This window comes from Oncorhynchus keta, chromosome 34, assembly GCF_023373465.1.
Source record: "Oncorhynchus keta strain PuntledgeMale-10-30-2019 chromosome 34, Oket_V2, whole genome shotgun sequence".
Classification (NCBI taxonomy): domain Eukaryota; kingdom Metazoa; phylum Chordata; class Actinopteri; order Salmoniformes; family Salmonidae; genus Oncorhynchus; species Oncorhynchus keta.
Window position 1 is genome coordinate 62,572,574 of NC_068454.1, and position 15,468 is coordinate 62,588,041.

The following is a 15,468-nucleotide window of genomic DNA, read 5'->3' on the forward strand; positions in this document are numbered from 1 at the left end:
ACACCACTGTTTTATTAGAGTTATTGGCTTAAATTCATTTGCATTAGGCAAGCAATTAACTCATTTGTTATTTACTTAATTAGTAAATACCATTCACATTAACAATAACATTCACATGTGCATTAAAGCATGTAGAGAGTATAGAAAAGTAAAAAATATTTAGGAAACTATATTTCATTATTGTATTTATATTGTTTTCAATATTTGGACCATCACATTTTCCTCAGTATTACTGGACATGAATACATTGCATAAGCTACATTTTTCATTCTAAACAACTGTCGTTTAACATGCAGTCCCCACTGGTTCCGTTTTCGTATGAGATTTGTGGCTTGCGTGCCTTTTGACATGGCAGAGATGATTCTACATGGCATGTGTATGTGCACACAAAATGTAATTCGTTTTGGATAAAAGTGTCTGGTAAATGGCATACATTATGTGTAAGGCTTTGCATTTAGTCCAAAAAGTGTGTTCCTTTCCTGTGTTTTTCCCCCTAAGTCTTACTTTAGTGCCTTGTTGCATAAATATGCATATTTTGGTTTTTTTTTTATTCTGTATATTCGTATTATTATTTTTCTCTGTCATTTAGGTCATTATTGTGCAGTCACTACAATGTTGTTGATCCATCCTCAGTTTTCTCCCATCACAGCAATTGAACTCTGTTGTTGTTTTAAAATGCAATGGCCGCATGTTGACATCCCTAAACAGTTTCCTTCCTATCCTGCAGCTCAGTTCAGAAGGACGACTGTTTATTTGTTGTGTCTGGGTTGTTTGACACATCCTCCACAGCATACTTATTAACTTGACCATGTTTAAAGATATATTCAATGTCTGATTTGTTATTTTTACCATCTACCAATCACTGCCCTTCTTGTAGTTCAATCTGTGCTTGAAATTCAATACTTGACTGAGGGACCTTACAGATGACAGAGGAAAGGGTAGTCATTCAGAAATACCATCAACCCCTATTATTTCACACAGAGTGAGTCCATGGGGCGGCAGGTAGCCTAGTGGTTAGAGTGTTGGACTGGTAACCAAAAGGTTGCAAGATCAAATCCCCGAGCTGAATACTTGTGCTTATAAATTAATACGTATACTTCTGTTATTATTATTTTTTTCTCTTTGACATTATGGAGTATTTTGTGTCGATCAATGACACAAAAATGTAATCTATTTCAATCCCACTTTGTAACACAACAAAATGTAAAGAGTTCAAGGGGGAGTAAGCACTGTACATGTCAGAAGGGTGGGTGGCAGACAGATCATGTTATTCACTGTCATCATTATGAAACACTTGCTAATGCTACCAGCAGCTTAGCAAACACATTATCTGCCACAGCATGGCCAAGAAGTCACTCAAGCTCAGCACTTCAGAGAGAGATTGGTCTTGGGACACTATACACATTACAAGCTACATGCTTGGCTTATTTTGTCTGATGCCACGGCTACATGGATTGGTCTTTGCCCATAAAACTCTGCACCTCTCACTGAAAGATTTTCGATCTCCTGAGGAACTACTTTGTGGAGCTCTGCTTCTCTGTCTAAATTTGGCATAGCTATCGCTGGTTTCCCATCCTCTAGAGGGAGCTCTATCACAGGCACAGCACCCACTGAGGATACACTGCTGCTCCTACCACTAAGAGCCTGCTCTCTAGTCACTGTGGGCTTGCCCAGGCAGCTCCTAAGTTGAGCCCAGAAGAAGGTCTGCTGCTTGGCTTGCTGGGGCCACTCTAGGTACGTTTTGGTGTACAGCATCTTCTTGAGCTTACAATACTTGCTGGGCAGAGATTCAGGGTCGATGGGCTCTTTCACCACCAGAATAACATCGCTGAAGGTCTTGCCGATGGCTCTTTGCTGGGCAAAGTAGAGCTCGTAGTTGCACCAATCGCTGTTCACAAAGTGGTGTGACAACACAAATATGACCTGGATTAGGAAACAAAAAATTCAGAGGATAGGGTGTATTCATTTAGGCAAATTCACAGTGCAGGAATCAGGATACAAACCTAAACAAAACATACATCTTACATTTTGGGTTGTTCAATTGACATTTTATAATTAAAAGTCTAGTACTATTTACTTGTTAAAACACCTCTAACTTGTCTTGGTGGGTCCTCACCCTTACCTTTTCGCTGCTCTCAATATTTTCAATGATGTTGTCGATGATCCACTTTCCTGGCATGAAGTCTCTCTCGTGGATACAGAGTCGGTAGGGGGGCTTGCTGTTCTCCAAGCAGGGCAACAACTGGTCCCTGACCCAGTCTGCATCTGGGTGGCTGTAGGAGATAAAGGCATGGTAAACATAGATCTGTGATTTTCCAGATGCTCCTTCCTGGTGAGCCCTGTATTTGGCTCTGAGGATCTGATATGTGGCTTTGATGTACCAGGGAACATTGAATATGTAGCATATAAGCATCAACACTAAAACCACAGCTGCAGTAGTAGCCACACAGATGATGATGACCAGTCTGATATCGCAGGCCATGTGACCTGGGAAGAAATTTGCCACAGCGGTATTGAGCAGGGCCTCTGGATGGTAACACTTGTAGTTCTCTGGCCAGTCAGTGATGTTGACTTTCCCCTTGGAAATTGTGTCCTGGATGAAGGCATGGAGGTCGCAGGTGCAGTGGAATGGGTTGTTCCCCGCCGTCAGTCGAGACAGCTGGGGCATGTCCTGGAAGGAGCCCATGCTGATGAGCCCAAAGGAGTTCCCATCCAGAGCCAGTGACTGCAAGGAGTGACTTCTCCACCCAGAGGGGATGAACTTGATCTTGTTCCCATTGAGCAGGAGCTCCTTGAGGCTGATGGTTTGTTGGAAGTAGGCCATGTCCAGCTGGTCCAGGTCACAGTACGAGAGGTCCAGGAATTGTACTGTGGTGGGCAGACACTGGAGGACACCACTTTCGAAGCGGTTGTGGTGAGCGATCAACAGGGTGATGTTCTGCATCCAGTTACAGTTGCGACTCTTCTCAGCAGAGCCCAGCATGTTGTGGCTGACATCCAGGACCTTCAACTGTTTGAACTCCCTGGTCAGGGAGGCTAAGTCCTTAAGGCTGGTCAGTTGGTTGGTGCTGACATTGAAGGAACGAAGAGCCGGCATGGTGCCCCTGTAGTCGCATCTCTGGTTGAAGAGGATGTTGTCCTGCAGGCGGTTGTTTGAGATGTCCAAAACCTCCATGTCTTCCATATTAAGCCAGGCATCGCAAGGCACAGAGTTGAAGTTGACATTCTGGATGGACAGCAGTCGGACTTTGTTGAACCATGTGAAGCGCCAGTCAAATCGCAAAATGTCTGGATTACTGATGTGCCTGAGGAGTAAGCAAGAAAAAAATGTAATCATGAAAAAAACATGGTCAAGATGATGTGGTCAAGATGATAACATAATTGGTAATTTCCCAATACATAGATATGAAAAAAGATTTCAATTGATGAAAAAAGTACACTTGTGACTAGGAACCTGTATTTGTTTTTGCGTCTTCTGGGTAGAAATGTCTGCATAGTGCTTTTGTAATTTAACAGAGTAGAATAAGATATGCTTACCACAAATTTAGTCTACTCAGTGCAAGGTCTTTGATACTGGATCCCAAGCCATTATCCAGAAAGTTGGGCGAGCGAGCAAAGTCAATGTATTGAAGTGTCAGACGTTTAAGGGGGGTGACCTGTAGATTAAATAGGGCCATCCTCATAAGGTTCTCATTGAATTTTCCACGGTGAAAGATGAGCGAATCTACTTTGATGTCTTGCAAGCCTCTGAAAATATCCTCATCTCCCATGTAATACATAAACTCAAAGAGGTTCCTGAATTGGATGAGACTGAAAGTCTTGTTGGCCAAGTCTCGTAGAATCAAAGGTAGGAAATTCGGCTTCCTATCTATGGCCATGTCAAAACCCATTCTACCTGTCTGAATTACCTTCAGACTACCCGGCTCATAGTAACTGATGTTTGATGAAGTTTTAATGGCAAAGTCCTGCAACTGAATGTTCCTCAATGCCTGGAAGTCCCCTTTCCTTAGACCCTTGACCAAGGGGCCGCCCATGGACAGGGCCTTGAGGTGGGTCAATCTGGAGAAAGCGTCAGCTGACAATGTGGCCTGGGTGTAAAGGTTATTCGACATAAGGAGTTCCCTTAGATTGAAGAGGTCCTGCAAGGCGTTGGCAGGGATTTCCTCTAGGGAGTTGTTAAAGATGTTAAGATGCTCCAGGAGGGGGTTGTTGTGGAAGGCACGGTCCTCAATCACAGAGATGTTGTTGAACTGCAGCTCGAGGACACGAAGATGAGGTAGGCGAGAAAAGTAATTAACACGAATGGCATGAATTTCATTGTAGGAGAGATCTATACTTTCAAGCGTGGAAGGGAGGTGCTTCCATGGAACATGATCCAGTTGCTGACCAAGGCAGTTTGCGGAGCGACCAGAGTTGTAGATTTGACAGGGGCCTCTCTCATCATTTGAAGCAGGGGTTGGTGAGGCAAGGGCCACAAGAAGTGGCAGACTAAACCACACAAAACCCAGTAGAATCATTGTGTGCATGCACATTTTCGATCTGTAAAGGAATGAAAAAAATCTGTCAAGTTTAACAAATTACAAGATTGACAAGATTGTTAACAAACATCTATTACATTCTCTAGGGCTTTATCATTGACGTTTGACTATAGTCTCCTCTTTACGTCCTTCAATCCTCTATTGCAACTAGAGGAAATAGGGAGGAATAAAATGGATTTCACTCTGATGTTACCAGTATTTATGTCTGTGCCCAACATTACCCACACATTTCTGTTTCAAAGCCAAGAGAAGAGATTTGTTAAATATCGCCATGACACTCTTATCTATGGATACATGTTTACATCCATGTTTACCATCACTGTCATGATTATTACAGGTTGAATATTAACATGCTTGCACTGAAGAATGGTCCAACAGTGTGCATCTTTGAAGTTAGGCTTTAGTGTAGAAGTCAGCAAAGTATTGATAAAATAGTCAAAAAGCAACCAGATCAAGAATACCAACAACCAATAATGTCCTACCTATAATGTATAGTTCTCGCTTTGTGGGCAATAGAATTAGAAAATGGCAACTGAACGTGAGATTTCTCAACACGGACCGGACCGTATGGTCAGTTCTGGCATTCACATCAACTGATCTATTGACTTAATTCCGACTACTTTTGTGGTGTTGGGAAGTGAAATGCTCAAATTTCCATAGCAAAACTAATAAAGGATATATGCCATTCTAAGTAGGCTGTTACCTGGATCCAGATTAAACCTATTTCTGGGCTAAAATGCATGCTCAATGGAGAACCTTTAAAGTATTCCTGTGACTAGTAAATTTAAAGATGCATCTTTTAAAAGCGTGTAACTGTACCTGTTAGTGGAGGTGATGCTGTTATCTGTTCAAGACCAGCTGATATGTTGATATGCCTTACACAAGGGACTGAACTGCTTCATCCCCCTTTACTGAAATTAAAATTCCTATTGCAGACTAATTCTCATGGCTGAATGTTTCTACTAACTCTCATAAGACACAGTACTCTGCTCATGGCTGTTAGGTACAATCCCCCAAGTTCTCATAATCCTTTCCTTTATTTATACTGCAAACCAAGGGTAAGTCACTGTTTTGGCATTACCTTCACGTCGGCAATAAATGTTATTACAATGTAGAACAAACAGTTTTAATAAAATTGTATCCAGTGAGTGGCAAGAAAGGAGTAAACATTCATGTCATGAACAAATATGCTCTGGCTGCAGATGTACTGCTTCCTTACATTTACACCTGACTGATCACCTACAGCACACTTTCTTCACCAATATTTAAGAAAATAACTGATTGTCATAGATGACATATTCTAACATCTCATCAAATATGTCAGTGAACCCTTTGATTGTTGTCCTATAGCCCAGTGGTTCCCAAACTTTGGGGCGCGGCCCCTAGGCTGAACTCAGTCCGGCTTTAAACTTACTCTTGAAAGTTGTAATAGTACATGATGCAATTGCAAAATTGGGTAGTGCATCACCAGTTCCTCTTTTAATGTTAGTCATTGCATACATTGGAGAGCTATTTATAACTTGTCAGAAATGTCCAGATCAACTAGCACATGTCAGCTAATGTTTTTTATTAAGGTTTTTTAGCAATATATTTAAAAAAATGCCCATTGTAGTAATTTTTTTGTCACTCAAATATCAGATGAATACACATTAGACATGGCAGAATGTATAGAATTACAGAACATTTATTTTAAAACTGCAAAATGTTCTTTGCACACCATGACAAAATGAGTAGAATTGCAGGAAATTCTCTCCACCAACAAGAGGACTGTGAACAGCTAGTGTAGTGCTTGAGGCGTGGAATGTTCCCCAATGTTGGAAGGGGGGCCCCGAGTGAAAAAGTTTGGTAACCCCTGCTATAGCCTACAGTAAGTTTGGTATTCTAGCAATGTTTTATGATATTTTGAGTAATACCAAGGGATGAAAAATTTAATGAAAACATTTTATTTTCAGATGCCCTTGCTTTTCTCAATAAAGATTCTGGATTATATATTTTTTAAATCTTTGGCATATTGTATTTTCTGATACCAAAATGTCGAAGGTATTCAGAGCCTCCACTTTGTTTACTGTACTGTATACATTGGGCAGCATATACATAGGCAATGGCTACTTCCTGGAGACCAGCAATTAAGACGGACCCTTTCAAACTTCAGGTCAGAGTTCTGCTCTTGATATAGAGCTTAATATTTAGATAATGAATTCCTTCTTTCTGCTGGAAGGGTCAATTTATGATGTTTATAATTCATTGGACAGTCTGTTAGACTGCTGTCTTGATCTTGATCTCCTTATCTGATGTGCACCGCCTCCACTGACATTCATATCTGGCAGGGTTCCTTGACTCATAAATATTTACTTACTGTGTGGGGTTGTTGTAATTTAACATAGAGGCAGTATGCCCTTCCTTGTTGCTATGCTACGTAGCATCTGCATGTAAAAATAAATAAAAAAACACATAGCTTTATTGCACAATGATACCTACTGTACCCGTAGTTTAGAGAAGCTTATCGGTTATCTAGCCAAGACTGATAGCTATTCCTACAAATGAAGAAAAGATAACAAACATTTCAATAATATTGATTCAGTAAAATGCCTCACATGCATATGACCCCATGACAAAACCATAACCCAGCATAATGACCACCATAAAGCATAGGCCAATCATGAAATGGTTCAATATTAGTATTTATCAATCTTATTGTTATTGTACCAGGAACCCAGGACAATATGGTCTTCCTCCATTAAAAACTGCTTAGATTAACACTAGACCTTGCAGAGTGATTAAATCAATATCAGCCTACTATAACTGAGTAATTTATTAATGTCTCACGGACCAATGTCAGACCGGATGGTAAATATGACACAATGAGTGGCTGATGAGAAGGATTTTTTACAGAAAGTAGGAGCTTCCTTCTAAAGCCGGTCTATATTTTCTTAGTGTTACTACTTACCACCAGGTCAGAGCAGTCAACCCTGAGCTGTGTGCCTCTAACCTACATGTATAGAGTATTAATAGGCTACATGAACTCTGTTAGTTAGCCTGGTTAGCCATTAACTCACTGGTTGTGTGCTTCTGAATGTCTAATACTGTAATCAGACAACTTGCCAATCAAGATTGGTCACTCAAATAAGTAGTATATACTTTAGCTTCAGGGAAATTAACATCCGCAGCTAAGCAGTTTATTTAGACAAGCCAGGACAAATGTAAGGCTTAGTTTGGTGCCCAGAAAGCATGTCCAATCAACTTATAAAACCTATAAACCTATTTTAAACCTCGTACTCACCCACTTTTTTTTCATGTCATTTTTTTATTTCACCTTTATTTAACCAGGTAGGCAAGTTGAGAACAAGTTCTCATTTACAATTGCGACCTGGCCAAGATAAAGCAAAGCAGTTCGACAGTTACAACAACACAGAGTTACACATGGAGAAAAACAAACATACAGTCAATAATACAGTAGAAAAATAAGTCTATATACGATGTGAGCAAATGAGGTGAGATAAGGGAGGTAAAGGCAAAAAAGGCCATGGTGGCGAAGTAAATACAATATAGCAAGTAAAACAAATATTTAAAAAAAGACACATCCACATCCAGACACATTTGAGACACATCCAAATAAAACTGAGACAAAACAACTTCTGATAGACATAGCATCATATATTCAGCTGATAATATTTTCTCAGTAAACATTTCCACATACTTGCTTTATTGCCAATTAGCTATATTGCCTTCAAAGAAACCCCCAAGTTCAACACCAAAAGATAAATAATATCTGTTACCGGTATATCTGTTATCTGCTAAAGATAGCTTTCTATATCATATCTACTGTATATCATCTCAGGGATCTACAGTAAGTGGAATGAATGACAGTGGGTCATACCGTCAATAGAATGACAGTGGAGACAATGCAGTGAATTGATGTCTGACTGGTTCCATTTTGTCAATGATTCCTTGATGTTGACCCTCCTGTCTTGGCATAATGACATCCTCCTAGTGACATAGGCCTACTGAACCCTACGTATCGTCAAAGCGTCTTTGTATGGGAATTACATTGATAAGCATCAGTCCAGCTCTGTAGTAATGCTATTGCTTCACTTTTCAGTAACAATGTTCAGGAGTGGCCATGCCTTGGCACAGAATCACAATGTAAGGCATTTCTCGTAATACTATTACTGTATGGGCACAATGAGTCTCAATGTTCAAAAGACTGCATGTGAAAACGAGTTTTAAAGTTTCCACTTCTTATATATAACCAGGGTTGGGTATGTTACTTTCTAAATATAATCCGTTACAGTTACTAGTTACCTGTCCAAAATTGTAATCAGCAACGTAACTTTTGGATTACCCAAACTCAGTAATGTAATTGATTACATTCTGATACTTTTAGATTGCTTTCCCCTTAAGAGGCATAAAAGAAAGCAAAAATGTATGTTACCAATTGAACCACATATATTGCAGGATAAATCAAAGTTAAAGTTTACATAGCTGGCCATATATGGATTTTACTTTATGGGTTGGTTATGTAGACTTCTTCTAACCCATCGCTTTCTACTACGTTTAATACCATTAAATTATAGCTTTGCATTAAAACCAAAATCTATCAGAATTCCAGTCATTCCAATTGATGTTATACCCTTTGATCTTCAAGAATAGGACATGGAAATATGGAAGTATAGATTAGCCAAGTAGTTTTACCTCAACATGACACCAAAACTAAGGACTTACTGGCCAGCCCTACTCTGTTGTTTATGATTGTGTTGTCATGTAGGACTGATTGGGCTCAGTGATTTGAGTTAAAAAAATAAATGCTGCGCTCATGGAATGGCATGCTTTGAGGACTACTGAAAAGTGCTATTTACATGTGAAAAATGAATGCCTGCTGCATTTGTTATAGACCTATTGTTTACCTTTTTGTTGGTGACACTTTGATATCTTGATCATATACAGCTGTTTAAAGGGCAAATCCACAGATGAAACAATAACAAAATGGTTCACCCTGCCTGTTTTGGTAAAAAGCTGATGGATGGGCCTAGAGAAATGTAACCGCTCTCAGATTATGGATGCAAGGACTGACCATCCATGATATAAAAAGTATTATTTTAATCAGGTTATGTGGCTATACAGTGTTTGTTTACATTTACAATGTTTACAAACATTGGAGTAAAACAAGCATATATTTTGGGTTCTCATGGAGTTTGACAGTTGAACTAAACTCATGAGGCATTTGTAAATTATATTCTTCAAGAATCAATGGATATATTATATAATGTATAAGTACAAAAATTGATGTAGCAACTACAGATTGCGCCTTTAAGTCTATCAAAAGTGTGAAAATTTGAGCATGTGTCCATTAGGCCAATGGATTTTTGTTTTTTTATCAGCATGGATTAAATTGAGCAATAAAAGCCCCACTTTTATTCCATAGGTTTGGATCCACACTATGGAGCTGTTGCAAGAGCGCATTTTTCACTGGCTGCCCACTGGTTTCAAAAACAATGATTGATAGGCAGCTTAAACGTATTGAATTCAACCATTATTGGGTTCAAATACACATTTAGATTTGTAAACAGCCATCCACAACAACCACAATCTGTAAGGCACAATTTTCTAAATGAGAGAGCAGCAGTGTGATTCACATCAACGCGCTATGTAGATATCAATAATAAGTGATGTCCGTGTCGCTATAGACTACACACCACTGCTGTCATCCTTACGTCCAAGCGTTGATTCAAAATGGATCATCTTTCAATGCCGACAGCAGTCGCACCATTGGAAGACATAGTTTGGAATGTAGCCTACAAAAGCCTATTCCTGCTCTTTTCCTGCAATCTATCTAATACATTTAGTGTGTCATCATAGTGGTTGTCACGTTCTGACCTTTATTTTCCTTTGTTTTCTCTTTATTTAGTATGGTCAGGGCTGTGAGTTGGGGTGGGCCGTCTATGTTTTGTGTTTCTGTTTCGACCTAGTATGGTTCTCAATCAGAGGCAGGTGTCGTTAGTTGTCTCTGATTGAGAATCATACTTAGGTAGCCTGGGTTTCACTGTTGGTTTGTGGGTGTTTGTTTCCATGTCTGTGACCACACGGGACCGTTTCGGTTTGGTGTTTGTTCACATTTATTGTTTTGTTGTTCTTAGTGTTCAGTTTGTTTTATAATAAACGATATGGACACTTTCCACGCTGCGTTTTGGTCCAATCCCTGCTACACCTCCTCTTCAGACGAAGAGGAGGAAATCTGCAGTTACAGAAACACCCACCACAAAAGGACCAAGCGGTGTGGTAATGGGCAGCAGCAGCGATGTCAGGATTTCTGGACATGGGAGCGAGATCTGGACTGTGTCACTACTTGGGAGGAATAGAGTCAGCATGGCGGCGCGGTACGAAGCCAGAGAGGCAGCCCCAAAAATGTATTGGGAGGGCACACAGGGAGTGTGGCGACCCCAGGTAGGAGACCTGCGCCAACTTCCTGTGCTTACTGGAGAGCGAGAGAGACCGGGCAGGCACCGTGTTATGCTGTGGAGCACACGGTGTCCCCTGTGCTGGTGTATAGTGCGGTACATTCTAGCTCCTCGTATCGGCCGGGCTAGAGTGGGCATCGAGCCAGGTGCCATGAAGCCGGCTCTACGCATTTGGTCTCCAGTGCATCTCCTTGGGCCGGCGTACATGGCACCAGCCATACACATGGTGTCCCCGGTTCACCAGCACAGCCCGGTGCAGCCTATTCCACCTCGCCGCACTGGTCGGGCTACCGGGAGCATTCAACCAGGTAAGGTTGGGCACGCTCGGTGCTCAAGAGCTCCAGTGCCCCTACACGGTCCAGTCTATCCAGTGCCACCTCCACGCACCAGCCGTCCGGTGGCAGACCCCCGCACCAGGCTGTCTCTCCGTCTTCTGCCTACAGGGTCTCCCGTCTGTCCAGAGCTGCTAGAGTCTCCCGTCTGTCCAGAGCTGCTAGAGTCTCCCGTCTGTCCAGAGCTGCTAGAGTCTCCCGTCTGTCCAGAGCTGCTAGAGTCTCCCGTCTGTCCAGAGCTGCTAGAGTCTCCCGTCTGTCCAGAGCTGCTAGAGTCTCCCGTCTGTCCAGAGCTGCTAGAGTCTCCCGTATGTCCAGAGCTGCCAGCCAGCCAGGAGCTGCCAGAGCCGCCAGCCAGCCAGGCGATGCTGGAATTGCCCTTCACTCCGCAGCTGCCGGAGTCTCCTGCCTGTCCACGCTGCCGGAATCCCCCGTCCATTCGGGACCCATGTCTAGGGTTCCCAGTCCAAGGTCGGTGGTAAGGGTCGCCGCTTTAAAGAGGCTACGGAGGCGGGCGAAGAGGCGCACTAGAACTTTAGTGAAGTGGGGTCCACGTCCCGCGCCAGAACCGCCACCGCGGACAGACACCCACCCAGACCCTCCCCTATAGGTTCAGCTTTTGCGGCCGGAGTCTGCACCTTTTGGGGGTACTACTGTCACGTTCTGACCTTTATTTTCCTTTGTTTTGTCCTTACTTAGTATGGTCAGGGCGTGAGTTGGGGTGGGCAGTCTGTTTTGTGTTTCTATGTTTGGGTTTCTGTTTCGGCCTAGTATGGTTCTCAATCAGAAGCAGGTGTCGTTAGTTGTCTCTGATTGAGAATCATACTTAGGTAGCCTGGGTTTCACTTGGTTTGTGGGTGTTTGTTTCCGTGTTTGTCACCACACGGGACTGTTTCGGTTTGGTTTTCGTTCATGTTCACATTTATTGTTTTGTAGTTCTTAGTGTTCAGTTTGTTTTATAATAAACAATATGGACCCTTACCACGCTGCATTTTGGTCCGATCCCTGCTACACCTCCTCTTCGGACGAAGAGGAGGAAATCTGCCATTACGGTCTCTGACTTGTGGTCAGACTCGCTCAGGTGGAACAAACTTAAATTAGCGCCATTTTTCAATGCTGATTTGAATGTCATTTAGAAAACATAGAAGTGTCGTAGATTTTTTTTCCGCAAACATCCTTTCTGAAGTTAAAAGTAATCCTCGACGTAATCATCTCATTTTTCAAAAATATCTGTAATCTGATTACAATATTTTTGCTGGTATATAACCTTGCTCATGTGATGTTGCCCTTAACCTGAAGTTCATGCATACGAACATGTCATAATCAATGGCAACATGTGTAGAATTGCAGGAAATTATCTTTAACGGTCGACTTTGGACATGAAAACGGTCAAACTCCACCATGGTAGCCCTAACTCAAACCACCATCTGTGTTTTAATGGAGACACCACCATGGTAGCCCTAACTCAAACCACCATCTGTGTTTTAATGGAGACACCACCATGATAGCCCTAACTCAAACCACCATCTGTGTTTTAATGGAGACACCACCATGATAGCCCTAACTCAAACCACCATCTGTGTTTTAATGGAGACACCACCATGATAGCCCTAACTCAAACCACCATCTGTGTTTTAATGGAGACACCACCATGATAGCCCTAACTCAAACCACCATCTGTGTTTTAATGGAGACACCACCATGATAGCCCTAACTCAAACCAAACCACCATCTGTGTTTTAATGGAGACACCACCATGATAGCCCTAACTCAAACCACCATCTGTGTTTTAATGGAGACACCACCATGATAGCCCTAACTCAAACCACCATCTGTGTTTTAATGGAGACACCACCATGATAGCCCTAACTCAAAATACCATCTGTGTTTTAATGGAGACACCACCATGGTAAACTCAAACCACCATCTGTGTTTTAATGGAGACACCACCATGATAGCCCTAACTCAAACCACCATCTGTGTTTTAATGGAGACACCACCATGATAGCCCTAACTCAAACCACCATCTGTGTTTTAATGGAGACACCACCATGATAGCCCTAACTCAAACCAACATCTGAGTTTTAATAGCCCTAACTCAAACCAACATCTGAGTTTTAATGGAGACACCACCATGATAGCCCTAACTCAAACCACCATCTCAGTGTTTTAATGGAGACACCACCATGATAGCCCTAACTCAAACCACCATCTGTGTTTTAATGGAGACACCACCATGATAGCCCTAACTCAAACCACCATCTGTGTTTTAATGGAGACACCACCATGATAGCCCTAACTCAAACCAACAGTTACAGCAAGATGCAGTCCTTTTACAACCCCAACTCTGATCACTCTTTACATCGGTAAGAAATAGCACTAATGTTGCCATTTTAAGGGTGAAATGACTGGGTATGATGGTACATTGATCAGTTATACAGTTCAAAGCTGCTGTTTTTGCCCAAAGGTGACCTTTTAAAATAACTGTCGAGTGTTTCCAGATTTCTACGAAATATTACTCATTAATTACAATGAGTGAAATGGTTTTCCTTCTAAAAAATGGTAATTAAGTATGTTAAAGCACATATTCTGTGTAGGAATGGTGTGGGCGTATGCCGGTCATTAAAAATATGAATATGAGTAGAACTGTGATTAGCCAGCTCATTCTCCTCAGGAGGGTGATATCATAGTAAGCATTATTTTTTTTGTTTGAGTTGATTTTTATTTATACTTCGGCCACAAATACTATGCATAGGACGAGGCAACAACATTTGAGTATGAGTTAACAATATTCACTTTTAAAAGTGATTTTCACTGGACAGTTTAAAACTGCAACGTTTTCTCTCAGCCTCATGGCAAAATGTGACAAATGGCTTGAGATGAGCAATACAATGTGTAGAACTGCAGGAAATTAGCTTTAAAATTGCTCACAGGTAATGACTTACCCCAACCTAGTCTGTCATGGTTATGTCCATTGTGTGTATGCTTGGCATGCATACTGTAATATTGTGAGTTTGACTTGAGCTATAGTTTTAGTTTTATATAGATATATTTAACTTTTTTTATACAGCTTAGTCTCACTGACAGAATCTGTTTTTCAAGAGAATTGGTCAAAGGTCTAAAATATTATATAAGTTGTACCCTAACACATTAACATTAAAGCCATATGTGATGCAATGGCTCAATTGCACAGACTGCACAAAACCATGGCCCTCACACGAGTCCTTCAGTTAGCACAATATTAATGGAGTCAAACGCACCCTCATCCACCTGGCAGATCACTGTGTTGCTGGACTTGAGGGAAATGTTTTAACAGAGTAAAGCTCATGATGGTGACTCCTCCTATAATCACAGTGTGGTTCTATATTTATCTCATACAGCCTGTCTAGGCCTGCTTACTTTTTAAAAAACTCATTTGATTTCTGTCACTTAAAGTTCACATTTGCATATCTAGATTTTTAAAAGTTTTTCCTTGATGCCCGACTGTTTGGTATTTGTAAACTCATCCTGTAGCCTAATAATAGTTACTACTAGCATTTTTTTTAGGTAATTTTACACTCAAATATTTAAATGAGTGTAAATGACGCCAGCCCCCTTCTCCCTACCCTGAATATCTTTATACTGTTAAAATGATCAACATTCTATATAAAGTAGTCAGACAAACTCTCAGCACTCACCTGAAGATGAAAGATTAGTGAACCAAGTCAGCCCTTCAACACTTTAGCATATGTTGTCAGTGACTGATCACGCTTATGAGAAATTAAGGAAGAAGACCAGCCCTTTATAAGCCTTATTTCCTTCATTGCTCTGTTACGCGCTCAGGAATGTGGAATGTGGTGGATGAAGACATTCCCTTTTCTGCAGGGCAGTGCTTGACTTGGGCAGGAGCTGAGTACCGGTACCTCAAATGTTCTACTGCTTGAGCTCCTGCACCTCTTATAGAATATTAGCTCCAAAGTATTGTAGCGCTCCTGCACCTAAATATAAAAGGTATCTGCACCCAAAATGAGTACCGGCACCTATTTCAGTCCAAGTCAAGCGCTGCTGGCGGGGTTTGCAACCTTTAATGTCACACAATGTCTTTTGAGGTGACTGTGGGGAAAATAAGATATGGGGCTATCTTGTGCAATAGTACATTGAAAT

The 15,468-nt window shown here is 41.4% G+C and overlaps 1 protein-coding gene across 1 annotated transcript; it reads right to left on the minus strand.

Moving 5' to 3' along the window:
• Window positions 1-283: 283 nt before the first annotated feature.
• tlr18 (toll-like receptor 18) lies at window positions 284-5,590 on the minus strand. Its single transcript, XM_035751008.2, has 3 exons — window positions 3,538-5,590; window positions 2,123-3,305; window positions 284-1,923 (listed from the first exon to the last, which is right to left on the minus strand). The coding sequence occupies exons 1-3, from the start codon at window positions 4,530-4,532 to the stop codon at window positions 1,405-1,407; spliced, it is 2,697 nt and encodes an 898-aa protein (XP_035606901.2). The 5' UTR covers window positions 4,533-5,590; the 3' UTR covers window positions 284-1,404.
• Between the last annotated feature and the right edge of the window lie 9,878 nt (window positions 5,591-15,468).